This window comes from Saccoglossus kowalevskii, chromosome 8 (assembly GCF_978046115.1).
Source record: "Saccoglossus kowalevskii chromosome 8, keSacKowa6.1, whole genome shotgun sequence".
Taxonomy (NCBI): Eukaryota; Metazoa; Hemichordata; class Enteropneusta; family Harrimaniidae; genus Saccoglossus; species Saccoglossus kowalevskii.
The window spans coordinates 24171831-24186622 of record NC_140648.1 but is presented as its reverse complement, the minus strand read 5'-3'; the positions used below and the strand labels follow the sequence as shown (position 1 = coordinate 24186622).

The window sequence follows — 14792 nt, the reverse complement described above, 5'->3', positions numbered from 1 at the left end:
CATTTCTGTTTTAGTATATTGGTTTGAAAATGTTGAACTTGCATGATTTGCAATGTGTTTTTTTAATGGGACTCCCCTATTGATCGAATCCCGGGTTTGAACGAGAACGGCACACCACGTGATTCGTTTGAATACAATGCTGATGGCAAACATGCCGTGTTACTGCAGTACTGCACTGACGGGATGACTTACTGGTACTGCATGCTACAACTTCGCTTGTGATGTTGCTTGTTAGCCATGGATTACATGAATCTTGATTACCAGTCAAATGTTGCTCATTTGACGTTGGTAATCTTTATTTGGAACTGAGTAACTTCCTGGTACTTCGTACTATGATAAAAATCAGTCAACATACATCAAGTTCTCTCAATCGTAGTATTCCATGTGATGTACACCTAATATGCCAAAAATGTTGCTGAACGATTTGAACTGAATAAAAATAGCAGACGAAAATTTGTTTACAAAATAAAAATACTTCGGTTGCCAATGAAAACCGGTAAAAAACAAGCAATATGTTTTCGGCTGTTATCATGGAAGGGACATGAACGTGAAGCTAACGTCTGTTTATAACTAAAACCGGGCACCTTATACGAGGTTCGCAAAATAACATGGCAGTCATTAGAAGTCACTTTATTTTATTGTTAGGACGTATTCAGCCGTTAAATGTATTATTTCCAACCGTTTTGCGATAGTATTTTCTAGATTGGAGGCAGCATTTACATTTTATTCAAAGTTCAAAGCTGCGTTGGGATTCCGTTGACAGTGGTAACAATGTCGGCGCCGGTGATCTCTTACCAGTGCGCAACGTAGCCACAATAAAAGGCATGATCATTTGGGCACTGCTATTACAAGACTTTGGCTGTTGCCATGGTAGCGGTGGGTCAGGATTGTTTTTCCAATTAGTGATGGTACGACCTGCCTGTCAAGTATGAACCGTGACAAAATCAGCCAAGCCAAAAAAAAATCACAGAAGAGTTAAAAAGCCATTCCTGCTGAACAGTTACTCTAACTTCGGGGTCAACTTTCTCATTAATGAAAACAGATATCAAAAATTCAAATAGTAACTTTTTGCCCACACTCAAGCCGAGTACAATGAGCTATGTCTGAGGTGTTGTATCACAGGGAGTTGGACAAACTTATGTATTTTAATAAATTATTGAATAATAAAATGTTATATAACTTTTCTTTTACCCCCCTCCCCTTCCTGGTATCTATTTCAAGTATTTTTGTCAGGTTCAAATCGTTCACCATCATTTTTGGCATGTTAGATGTACATCACATAGAATGCTAGGATTGGAAGAACTTAATGTTTGTTGACCACCTGGAATCTGAGTTTTATAAATCTTGAAGGGCTCTCGGAAGATCCACCCGCTGCCTGGACCCGCAGTAAAATCTCCGATTAATATGGAGCCGCAACCATCAACATCGATATACCATGAGGTTTCTGTTGGCGACGTTGCGGCGTTACTCAGTTCCAAATAAAGATTACCAACGCCAAATTAGCAAAATTTAACCGGTAACCAAGACTCAGTCCATCCACGACAAGCAAGCAACATCACAAACGAGGTTGTAGTGTGCAGCTCACGAGTCAGCGACGACCGATTTCAACGAAAGTCATTCCGTCAGTGGAGTATTGCAGTTGCACGGCATGTTTGCCAATGCACAGATCTGTGGAGGAACTTTTAACTTCAACATCAACCGTGTATCGTAGTCGCCCAGTTTAAGTTCTGGTTCTGTCGTGGTCCCAACTAAAGGGCGACAGTCGTCGTGTCGCGTCCTGTTCGATATGGGACTCATAGCGACGTATACAACGCGTGTAAAATACATTGTTTATTTACATGAAATTCGAACACGCGCTGCGCTACGACCACCGCGCTTAAACATCCACGAGTTATTTATTCGGACAATGACTTAAATTAGACGTCTGATTATTTTATTTTCACACGTACAGCGACACGCGTTCTACACTGACAAGCGTTGCTAGGTCGCAGCACTGTCTTGGAGCATATTAATGGGCAATTGGGTTCCCCGATCTAAATTTCTATCCCGGTTTGTTGCACGTTCTTTTTTTAATATGAAATAATCAAATATGGGACATGTGTATAATAACAGAACCCCACACCCTCCCCGTGGCTTCGCTCGTGAAAGTACGGCAGCAGGATACACCGCATCACTCGTGAAAATAACTTCCATACGCAATGAAAGCCACGGGGAGGGTATCTGTCATAATACTTCATTATCACTGAAAACATTTTTCCCCTGAAATAAATTCCAGGGAATATGTCATTTCCCTCATACTCTATTGAGACACAGCGCAGTGAAAATTGGATTCACATGTAATGCTTGAAAACATGTCAGAAAAAATAAATTAAGTGAAATTCTACGTGACTTCATAATAGTTGGAAATGAACACATTACACCCGACCCTACCACTCTATATACAATGTAAACTACACCCCAAAACATCCTTTCACCCACAGTTACTACCATGTTTCACCAGTGTATTCTATTTGACGTCAGGAGAAATTGAAATAAACAAATTAATTATAATTTCAGCCTCTAGTTGACCACTGATTAAATAAACTACCTCGTCTTTATGTCAACTTGCATTTATTCGTTGCCTACACCAGTGACTTCAAAATATATGTTTCAATCCCAGGAATTTCACTCGCTGTTAATTGTATGGGAGTGGCAGTCTTTAATGAATTTCTATTGTCATGTCAATTTCTTGCGATTACTCGAACATTAAGCTGTAACCACATACCGCCTAGGTGCTGTAATTAAATCCTGGTGTAAGCACCATATGAACTATGAACAATGCATGTGAAGCCAGCTGTGGGGTATATTCAATCCTATGGATTTCTCATTGTTTGGTAACTATTTGCTGCAAATGCAACAAAAATCAATATAAAAAATATTACCCACACAGTATTCTACAGGTTACTTGTCATATGAGTGATTGTCCGTCGTCGTCGTCCGTGTCAATGTTTTACTTTTTCGACTTCTTCTTGAAAACTACAAGCCTGAATGCTTTGATACTTGGTGTATATGTACCTTGGGTAGACCTCTCTTAGATTTGTTCATTTCATGTTGATATCTTCAATTCTCTAATTTTGGTGAATATTTTTGTCATTTTTAGTAAAAAGTGATATTTTCGACTTCTTGTTGAAAACCGCAAGTGCAATTGCTTTGATATTACATATATAGGTACTACATGTGGACCTCTCTCAGATTTGTTCATTTCATGATGATATCTTCAATTCTCTAATTTTGGTGAATATTTTTGTCATTTTTAGTAAAAAGTGATATTTTCGACTTCTTGTTGAAAACCGCAAGTGCAATTGCTTTGATATTACATATATAGGTACTACATGTGGACCTCTCTCAGATTTGTTCATTTTGTAATGATATCTTTAATTCTCTAATTTTGGTGAATATTTTTGTCATTTTTGGTAAAAAGTGATATTTTCGACTTCTTGTTGAAAACCGCAAGTCCAATTGCTTTGATATTACATATATAAGTACTACATGTCGACCTCTCTCAGATTTGTTCATTTTGTAATGATATCTTCAATTCTCTAATTTTGGTGAATATTTTTGTAATTTTTGGTAAAAAGTGATATTTTCGACTTCTTGTTGAAAACCGCAAGTCCAATTGCTTTGATATTACATATATAGGTACTACATGTGACCCTCTCTCAGATTTGTTCATTTTGTAATGATATCTTTAATTCTCTAATTTTGGTGAATATTTTTGTAATTTTTGGTAAAAAGTGATATTTTTGACTTCTTGTTGAAAACCGCAAGTCCAATTGCTTTGATATTACATATATAAGTACTACATGTCGACCTCTCTCAGATTTGTTCATTTTGTAATGATATCTTCAATTCTCTAATTTTGGTGAATATTTTTGTAATTTTTGGTAAAAAGTGATATTTTCGACTTCTTGTTGAAAACCGCAAGTCCAATTGCTTTGATATTACATATATAGGTACTACATGTGACCCTCTCTCAGATTTGTTCATTTTGTAATGATATCTTTAATTCTCTAATTTTGGTGAATATTTTTGTAATTTTTGGTAAAAAGTGATATTTTTGACTTCTTGTTGAAAACCGCAAGTCCAATTGCTTTGATATTACATATATAGGTACTACATGTGGACCTCTCTCAGATTTGTTCATTTTGTAATGATATCTTTAATTCTCTAATTTTGGTGAATATTTTTGTCATTTTTGGTAAAAAGTGATATTTTCGACTTCTTGTTGAAAACCGCAAGTCCAATTGCTTTGATATTACATATATAAGTACTACATGTCGACCTCTCTCAGATTTGTTCATTTTGTAATGATATCTTCAATTCTCTAATTTTGGTGAATATTTTTGTAATTTTTGGTAAAAAGTGATATTTTCGACTTCTTGTTGAAAACCGCAAGTCCAATTGCTTTGATATTACATATATAGGTACTACATGTGACCCTCTCTCAGATTTGTTCATTTTGTAATGATATCTTTAATTCTCTAATTTTGGTGAATATTTTTGTAATTTTTGGTAAAAAGTGATATTTTTGACTTCTTGTTGAAAACCGCAAGTCCAATTGCTTTGATATTACATATATAGGTACTACATGTGACCCTCTCTCAGATTTGTTCATTTTGTAATGATATCTTTAAATCTCTAATTTCGGTGAATATTTTTGTAATTTTTGGTAAAAAGTGATATTTTCGACTTCTTGTTGAAAACCGCAAGTCCAATTGCTTTGATATTACATATATAGGTACTACATGTGGACCTCTCTCAGATTTGTTCATTTCATAATGATATCTTTAATTCTCTAATTTTGATGAATATTTTTGTAATTTTTGGTAAAAAGTGATATTTTCGACTTCTTGTTGAAAACCGCAAGTCCAATTGCTTTGATATATTATACATATAGGTACTACATGTGGACCTCTCTCAGATTTGTTCATTTTCTAATGATATCTTCTGTTCTTTAATTGCCATGTGCATTGCTAACAGCGGAGCTATCTCAGCCGACAGGCTGCTTGTCTAAAACCTTCTTGAATTTACCAATCCTTATCAACTAGTACAGGAAGTTGATTGTTGCTCTTTTTTGATCAGTGACGCATCTTATTTACACAAAGTATATTTGTCTTCTCTCGCTTACAGCAGCCGCGATCAGAAACTAGATGGACCAAATCATCAAGCTTCGAAGATAGTTGCAATGATGAATGGAAGTAAGTTATTTTATGTAAACACTTTTATGAGGCATATGCTCAGTATTCGTGTACCAGTGACTTTTCCTAGCTGATATACCTAATTCATTGTGGTGAAAGGGTGTAACTAATAAGGCTAGCTAAAGTTGGTGAAGGTCATATTATTATACATCTGTCACTGTAACGCCATAAGTTACAGCGTGCCGTAATTTTGCGATATTTTATGGGGTATTTTCATCCTACCATATAAGGAAATGCAAATTCCAAATATGGAATGATTACGCGCATAAGTGTTCTCTAATAATAAAAACAAACATGGCTGCCACCTGGGTTTGACCGGACTCCACACAAAGAAGTTCGCTGATTCTGTTCTAAACTTTTTGGATTTCGACATTCCCATAGTGTATACGGTCGATACTCTGTACTGTCTTTTTGCATATTTTGAGGTATTCTCGCAATAACCTCATAATATTAATATGGTTATTTGTATATAGCAATTGTTTGAAATCCCATTCCATAAAAGGTTTCTATGGTTTCTCTATTTTTGCTCTGTTTTTATAGAATTAGAAATTTTCTGCTCTTAGAATTGGTTGATTATATAAATATGCAAGCATTATATAAATATACAAAATATGGCATATATATTTCTATATAATTATGACACGTGCATATGCATTACAAATGCTTTATTTCTTCCTTTGTAGAACGCCAGAATACTGTTAAATTGGAAAAAGATAGTCTGAAATATAAAAGAGTTGAGGTAATTGTACCATAATTTTCATGATTAGAAGATTTTATTATGAAGACAAAATTTTGTGAAAGTCACAGACACTGTGTGACATAAGATCCAAGAAAATGTTGTGATATTCGTGAATATTTGTCTCATTCAATATTACAGCTGTTTAAATAAGATATTGTGCAAACCATGATTATATCCAGTATATTGATAATAATCCCATCCTTAATACATGATTCTTGCTGAAAGTATGCTGTCAGTCATTACCACTGGTCACTATCAAAACAATAATATTTAGTTCTGCCAAAGAGCAAAATTCATATTGACTACAATCATATTGATATATTGCTTTTAAAATTATTAGTTTCATGCTTCATGACAGTATGAATAATTAATCCATGGGAACGATGCCCATCTCTGAATTGGTGAGCTCAAAACCCAGCCTGAATACTTCCTCATCTTTCTTGCCTACCACCTTCTGATATATCATCTTGTGGATTGGTGATACAGCTTAATATGTAGCTCATGTAGTGAAAGCATCTTTCTTATGTCTGAGATAGTGACTGCTCACTTTGCTTGTACTGTCATCTTTCTACAGTGAATTTATTCAGTATTCACATATGACTTTAGGGGATCTTGGTTAAGGTCCATAGCTAGTGTTTGTGTTTATCTGCATTATGCTTGATGACAAGATAACACATTAGATTGTGATAATACTATTATGATAAGAAGATAGTTACACAGCTCTGTCACATAGTCCCACTACCGGTATATACATTTGTATCAGTACTTACAATCAAAACAAGTCAGGAGAGCCAAAAGTGAATTCAATGTCTGGAACTATTGCCAGGCACAACAAATTATCCCACATATCATGTTTATATTGATAAAAAACATTCATCTCTCTGATGAACAAAAACAAATTATCAAAACTTGAAAAAAAAAAAGCATTATTGTTAAATCACAGTGGAGAGAAATTTAAAGTGATGACAACTATTAAATGACTTTAGTTTCTTTTTGGCAATAATTTAGTTTATTCCACCAATGCTATTAAAAACAGTTTCATTAAAACCAAATTGATATGAAAACGTTCAAGTCAGACATCAAAGTGGTAAGCTAAAAATGATTTCCACTGTAGTACAATGTAGCATTATGAGGTCAGTTACAGCTTTGATTGTTATTGTCAACTTGCTTCTTCATGAACGTATAACTTCTATTGTTAAATAGCTTAGGTTTTGGCTTTACTCTCACAACTTTTTCCCATCCATACGACTGCTCTTTTGTGGGCATTGATACTGATGCATCGATTCAAATTACTTATATCTTTCTTGGTAATATCTTAACTTTGTTGCTCATCTGAACCTGTGAACATTTTGGCTTATCTGATATTTATTTTGTTGATAGGAAATTCTTGACAAGTTGCTGTCCAGTCGAGTTCATGAACGAAGAGATGCAGCCAGAGTAAGTGGACATTTTGTAAATTTTCTCTATCAAAGGTAGATCACATAATATTGGTGTGGGCTTAATCATCAATAAGCTCAAGTTTACTACGGTAATATAGCTTGAACTGAATATTGATTTTTTGGGGGAATTAAAATTACAATATAATATTTTCAGCCATTATCTCATTCTCCCAACATACTACCCCTATTCTGTGTATATTATCAGGAGATATGAATGATTAAGTCAAATTAAATTATATTCTCCCATACTTAGATATGAATCAACTTTATAAGAATCTGCTAAAATTATAGATGCAAGTTTGTTTTTCTTTTATTGTATGTTAAGTAGGTATATTGGGCAAAATTTAGGTTTCATATGATTAGAAATAATTGTTTTATAAAATTTTCCTGTGGAATTATCATGTATTTAAATAAACAGAAAAGTATCTCAGTCATTGCAGTCTACATAATATTTTTTTTCTTCTCTTTTACAGCACCTTGGAGCCATTGGATGTGATAATGACGAGGTATTATTAGAACTGAAAAGTAAGGTAAGTGTTACAAATACAGTATTAGTTCTTTTAGTAGTGCATGTATTACATAAATGATGGAGACGAGTCAATGATTATAATAAGTCGGATTTTAATTATCCAGAATGAAATGTAAGTGCAAATTTTGTTTGACGTGTGATTCTGTTGGAGATACACTTCCAAGTACATGTATTCAATAAAGCATATCATCGTGTATCACAATAATGGAAATCACAAGTTTCTGAAAATATAGACTAATTTAAATAAGTGAATATATTTTGTTTGTGTTTTGTCTTCAGATTGAGAGCGACCCTGATTTGAAAGTGAAATATGAAGCGGCCAAGTCTCTCGTAACGCTAGGATTCCATGACGAGTCAGCTATTAAAGTAATCGTTGCTAACTTGATGCATGGTAACGCCGAGGTTAGACAAGACTTGCTAATAACACTCATGGAAGGCAAAGACATAGAATACATGGATAGGGTAAGATAATAGACTGTGATTCGTCGAATGTGGGTCATGTGACTAAATGATTAGCTGAATATTATCTAGAAACCAATGTTTTTTTTTCACGTGGTAGTGAGTGAGTTCAACAGTTCAAGATCAAATCCTGAATATGGATCAAAATAGATTCAAAAAGCATGTAAAAAACATATTTTTTCAAATTGACAACATTTTCTCAAGACCTCATCAAAAATATTCTTACATTTTGGGGCAATAATTTGTACACTATGTGTATGTTGTATTACATTATTATTTGAAAATAATATATGGAATATATTTTTGGGTGTATTTTGTGAAAGTTGACTTTGGTGTTCAAGAATTTGAAAGGGGTAAAATTTGTTTATAAATTTGCCAACACATTGCCTACTGATGCTGTTTTTGTCTCATTTATTTTGACTCTCCATGGAAACTTTCAGCAGACTATGTGTTAAGACATTAAAAGCGGGAGGGTCGGCACCTGTGTACGCACGGGAATTGAGTCCCAAGCGACGATAACAACACACGTTAAAAACGCAAAGGCTCATGGGCTTGTTTGTAAACACTGACACGCTATGGCCATCTGACACATGCGCAGGTGACGACTCCCCTGCTTTAAGACTACCACAAATGTACCAAATTGGGAACATGTATGTCAGTAAAAATTTAACACTTTACAATATCTCATGTCATACTCATATTTCATAATATTTTTATTTTTTTATTCTCAGAATATGGAAGTGTATCATCAGTTGGTGGCAGTATTGAAAGGTTTCTGTAAATCTAAAGATGTGTGTGATTCTATTCAGTTTAATGCCGCGATATGTCTGGGATGTCTCGGTGTTAAACACTCTCTAGCCAAATCCAAACTCATGGACAGTCTACAGACGCATGACTCGTGTATTAAAGCCAAGGTATTATTGTCTTAATTTATGTCATCAGTCAATGCTTTCTTGTTTCCATTGTACAGATTGAGCAGTTTTGAAATAATTAGCTTCACTGTCATCATAGATTGTCCATCGTTGTCTGTCCATCTGTCCGCTCCTCCATCTGTTGTCTGTCAACATTTCTATCTTTGGCTTTTTTTTTTAAAAACTGTCTGCTCATTTGCTTTGTTACATAGCATGTAAACACCATTGCTAGTCTAAGACTTCTGTCAGATTTGTTCATTTTATAACAATATCTTCAAATTTTCTATTTTTAGCAAATATTTTTATCATTTTTGGTAAAAAAAATGATTATATCAACTTCTTCTCGAAAACTATTGGCTCAATTGCCTTGATACTTGGTAATGTAGTACGATGGGTGGACCTCTCAAATTTGTTCATTTTCATGGTGACATTTTTTTGTATTATTATAATAAAAAATTACAAATGTGCTAAAAAGCAATGGGTCTGGTTTGTTATAAAAAAAAATATTTTGCATGGCTGCTCTACCATCATAACGGTACATCTGGCTGAGTAAGGTCTATCCTATGAACTGAAAAATCATCTTGATCTACCAAATTATTCTTTCTATTGGTTTATTTCAGTCTCTGGAAATCCTAATTAGACAGATGCATGTGTGTGATCAACAGATAATTAAAGCTGTATTAGAACAATTAAAATCATCCAGTACATGGAAGCATAGAGCGGCTGCAGCCAGACTACTTATTTACATAGGTAAGACACTTTTATCTCTAAAAATGCTCCCTAAGTTCCTGCAATTTATCTCCAGAAAACCTTGTGTATAGTATGTTAACAGCAGAAAAGAAAAATATTTTCAGAATGCTCTAAAACACTTTAAGTCCATAATTTAGGTAAAGACAGTTTTAACTGCATTGATTATTTTCTGCAGTTTTACATCCTCAAAAATCTTTTTGTTCAATCAATTTAGCTATTTGCAACTGCTAAATATTTTTTTTATTTGTAACATTTGTCTGTTCAGTGAATATAATTATTATAAAGTGGTCTTACTGGTTATTATTGTAAATGTAGTGTAATGCACATGTATGCATTTAATACTAGTCACAGGGTTTATGGTTTAGCTAAAGGATGGCAGTTATGTTTTTTTATATATTTACCTCTCAACAACTGACTACATGTACCCATAATGCTTCTCTTCTTTTGATCTGTTATTTGCAAGTAGGTGTGCAGCATAAGAATCAGGCTGTGACATAATAATATTACCACATTGTGGTAGAGAGACTGTATTATGGCTGTATACAATTTGTCTGTGCCATATATGAAGCATTCAACTGCTTGGTTGTACAGTATGATAGAATAGGATGACCTCACCTGTAAGATAAAATTAATTCTCAGATGTACAGCTGATTTTTTTTTGTCGTTACTACAATCACTGCATGTTTGTCTCGTTTTGGTTTCTAGGACCACATTATGTTTGCGACCCTGACCATGTGGAGGAAGTCTTTGAAATATTAGAGCATAGACTGTGGGATGACTCCAGTAAGGTACGTGTCACTTGAAGACTTGAAGTGTTATCGTTTCAAAGTCATATTTCATAATTCATATTTCACCATTCACTGTCGGCAACTGAGTATCTTCATTTTTTCTTACAGCAAGTCCAGAAAGAAATAGCCAATTGTTTAATAAGTCTGGGTATGCGAGACTGGATATGGCAAGTCGTAGAAAAGTAAGTTATCAAAGTCACTCGCCATAAAACTCTGAAATATATTCACATAAGTGGTGTTAATATGAGTTGATACAACAAACTAACAATATTTATAATTGTGTTTAATAATAGAAAACTTGAAGATGATAATGACGATATAAGGGCGCAGGGAGCAATAGCTGTGGTAGGTCATCTGTGCTATACCTAGTTCAAATGTTGTCACTTTCGTTCATATATTTGACTGCTCAAGCCACTCACACCTCATTGATTGAAAATTTTCCTCTTTCAAATCGAGATGGAAATGTAAATTCGATGCTTCATAAATATTAAATGGTTGCCATTTCTGTTTGCAGGGTGTACTTGACATGAAGAGTGACAAAGTAATACGTACCTTATTGGAAATGTTAGAATTAGATTCCAGTGAATTCGTCAGACTCAATATCATTCGTACCTTTGCAATACTTGGTATTACTGAGATCAAAATAATGCGAAGTTTGAGAGAACGTGAACGAACTGAAGGACCACTAGCAAGGTGAGTTTTGTAGTCATGGCTGCAACCAAAGTGTATATAATACTATGTGCATAGTTTGATTTGTTTGGAGTTGATCATTAATTTTTGGAGAAGTGGACTACTAGAGAATAAAATAGTCAAAGATGTTAACAAGATTGTAAATTACAGTACACATAATTCATCCACATTGAGGTGTTGATGTTTGCATGAATGAATTAACAAGAAATTTAATATCGATTGAAAAACCTTGACCAAACCTGCATTAAAACCAGTAAATCATTGGAATGTCAATCATACATGTATTGACACATGTCACAAATGTATTGATTGTAGTTAATTAAGTTTGTTCCTAAGTTATTTATTTATTTTTGTAATCTTTCAGGGAGGCCGGTAAAACATTGAAAACTTTGACCGAGATCCGTGCTCACCAAACACCGAGAACTCCACCAAGAAGTCCCACAAAGAGTCCATCACCGAACCTGATGAGAAGCATGCTAGGGATATAGCGACAGTTTTCCACTCAAGACTTGATTGATCATTTTCACGATGATTTGATTGATAAGTGATCCTGTATACCACAGAGAGGTTAAACAGTAATCTCAGAGACTAATTATACTGACCAAGCATATTGAATGCCAAGGCCATCTTTTTACAGTGGCAAAGTACCAACTACAGTTTTCAGCTCTTCAGATTTCAGACCCTGTTGTGTTTCATTGTCCTGCCATGTTGACTGTGTAGTGTACATATCTTTTGTGCAGAATAGAGGTTGCATGACTCCTTACCCTTTTCACCACAAGACTTTCTTGCCCTCAATTTTGTGCACTTTTTATTATATTCTTCAATATTTCTGGAAATAAATCCTACTTTTGGAGCCAGACCAAATTTGAGTCAATTTTTCAGTTTTTACTCAAAAAAATTGGCTATTTTTGTCCCAATCTTCTGAAGGAAAGTGCAGACTATAAACTGGACCATTTTGTGAATTTGTGATAAAAATAGGGTACTGGTGGTGAAAATGTTATAGACTTTCACATGAACCTTGTGACAGAAACACAGTGACATTATTTCCATAACCAGCCGTGTGTATAATAATTAAATTAAAAAACAACTGCTGAAAGAAAATTAATACAGAGATTTTAGCACGGCTTTACTAGATCATTCCACAATTTGGATTAAACACAATGTTGGGAGGTTAGTATATTTATAAGACTATAATGTATACCGGTACTAAGGAATCCTTATTATCACCGATGTATTGGTATTTATTATTATACCGTCCATGTCAATTCATAATAACCGTTTTCATCTTAATAAGTTATGGAAAAATACATTATCAAAACTTTTTCTGAATTTCTTGAAACCCTGGCTTTCTAAATAATATTTTAACATAAATTGTATATTTTGGGAAACTGCATTAAAAGTCCAAATCGTAAAAAATACTTGCTGTAAAAATTTGATGTTTTACGGTGTGGTGAATGCTTTATTTATAACAATAAATTATTTATGTATCCATCCGGCCAAGTACTTGGATGTAACTGATTCTTCCATTGTCACATGAACATTCCAATTTGATGGATTTGTGAGGATGTAATTATATAAACAATGCTGAAAATGTCATTTTGGTTTGTTGCATGTACTGTGAAATACTTTATTTTAGCTGGAATTAATTTTGGCTGAATAGACTTTTTGGGTGTTTTGTATGGAATTTATTCTCACTGATTTTTGACAAGTTGAATGTCAAATATGGAACAACTGTATATTCACTGGATTTTATTTTTCACTGAATCACTCCTTCAGCAAAAATTGCGAAAATTAATTCCAAGTGAAAATAATGTATTCTTCAGTAATTTTGACCAATTCCTGATGTGACATAAAAAATATGTACTTCAATTATTTAATTTTTGGCATTTTGATTTATAAGTATTGCAAAAATATACAAAGGGAAAAAGCATTTTTATTATTTTTTTTTTTTTTTATTTTTTTTTTTTTTTATTGATACAGTGAAGTAATGATAGGTTTCTAGTAAAAACATGATGCATATTTGATAATATTTGTATTAACCGGCTTTACGAACAAATCATGTGATAGTAAAGTTCATATTATTACAATTTCGATGAAAAAATTATTTACAGGTGAAAGTTATATTTGGCACTAATGTCTCCTCCAATTATGATACTTATTCAATTTAGTGTGAAATTTGTTTGAATATTGAAGATGAATTTAAAACACTTAGTTGTACTGTTACATGTGTGTCTTTTCAAAGCTTACCATTACAACATTACTTAATTATGTATATATTTGTATATAGAAAACTTTGCATCTTCTACTTAAGTATATTATGATATATTTTTTTTGTTTGTCTTAGATGTCAATAAATATACACTATAGTGAATCCTGGTTGTAATGTATCAATAGTGTAATCTTGAGAGGAGAGTCCATTTCACTTTGTCTATTTTTTTTAAATCAAGGTCGATGAGAGCTATGTATATTTCTTCCTGTTTTGAAGAGATTAATGTGTTCCGGAGAGCCATTTGTAGCTGCCCAGCCTTTATCAAAAGACAAACCTTTGTTAAAGCGCGGTGGTCGTCGCGCTGCGCATGTTCGACATTTGTGTTAATAAACATTGATTTTCCCACAATCCAATGCACTCTTCAAATGGAAGTCACAAGTATAAGGTTTGACCTGGGTGCGACTTACACTGATTACTCCTTCAATACCTTCCAATCACATGAAAATTACCTAATTAAAGCTTGGAAACGTGTCAGTTCGTACTTGTTGATCTGCACAACAGTCAAAGTCGCCATCTTTGTTTATATGAGACCCATATATCTCATACATGCGCAGCGTGACGACTACCGCGCTTTAAAATATACTGGTAGTTCCTAACATGTTGATAGTTAGTGTGTTTGTGTCTGAAGAAGATGATTCACAGAAAGTTTGAGTGTGCTATCTTTTTAGTTTTTCCCATCTTTCTTATTGTCGGGGAAAATGTGGCCTTGCCGTTGCACTATAAATGTACAATGGTGCATTGCAATTGTGATGGTGAATGATCTTGATTGACCCTTGCTGGGGACTTGATCCCACGACCATAATATAACTTGTAGTTTCAAATCGTATCTTGCACCTCTTCAACTGCAGGTTAAGAGATTTGGTCGAGTACAGGACAACCGTTTAAACACTTTCGTCAGTCTTCACAGGACAGGATGTTATCTTCACCAAAAAAAAAATGCCAAATGTTTATGAAAAAGGTTATTCTGTATCCAATTTTTTT

General features: G+C 33.9%; 1 protein-coding gene across 1 annotated transcript in view; it reads left to right on the top strand.

Annotated features, from left to right (window-relative positions):
* LOC102802357 (uncharacterized) overlaps nucleotides 1-13913 on the top strand; it is a 36939-nt gene extending 23026 nt beyond the window's left edge. Inside the window, exons 14-25 of the mRNA XM_085502392.1 lie at nucleotides 5170-5237; nucleotides 5921-5976; nucleotides 7357-7413; nucleotides 7889-7945; nucleotides 8224-8406; nucleotides 9135-9317; nucleotides 9935-10064; nucleotides 10770-10852; nucleotides 10961-11034; nucleotides 11146-11197; nucleotides 11367-11545; nucleotides 11907-13913. Of these exons, the coding sequence (XP_085358518.1) occupies nucleotides 5170-5237; nucleotides 5921-5976; nucleotides 7357-7413; nucleotides 7889-7945; nucleotides 8224-8406; nucleotides 9135-9317; nucleotides 9935-10064; nucleotides 10770-10852; nucleotides 10961-11034; nucleotides 11146-11197; nucleotides 11367-11545; nucleotides 11907-12030 (1246 nt within the window). The 3' untranslated portion in view covers nucleotides 12031-13913. The remainder of the gene's footprint in view (nucleotides 1-5169; nucleotides 5238-5920; nucleotides 5977-7356; nucleotides 7414-7888; nucleotides 7946-8223; nucleotides 8407-9134; nucleotides 9318-9934; nucleotides 10065-10769; nucleotides 10853-10960; nucleotides 11035-11145; nucleotides 11198-11366; nucleotides 11546-11906) is intronic.
* The last annotated feature ends 879 nt before the right edge of the window (nucleotides 13914-14792 follow it).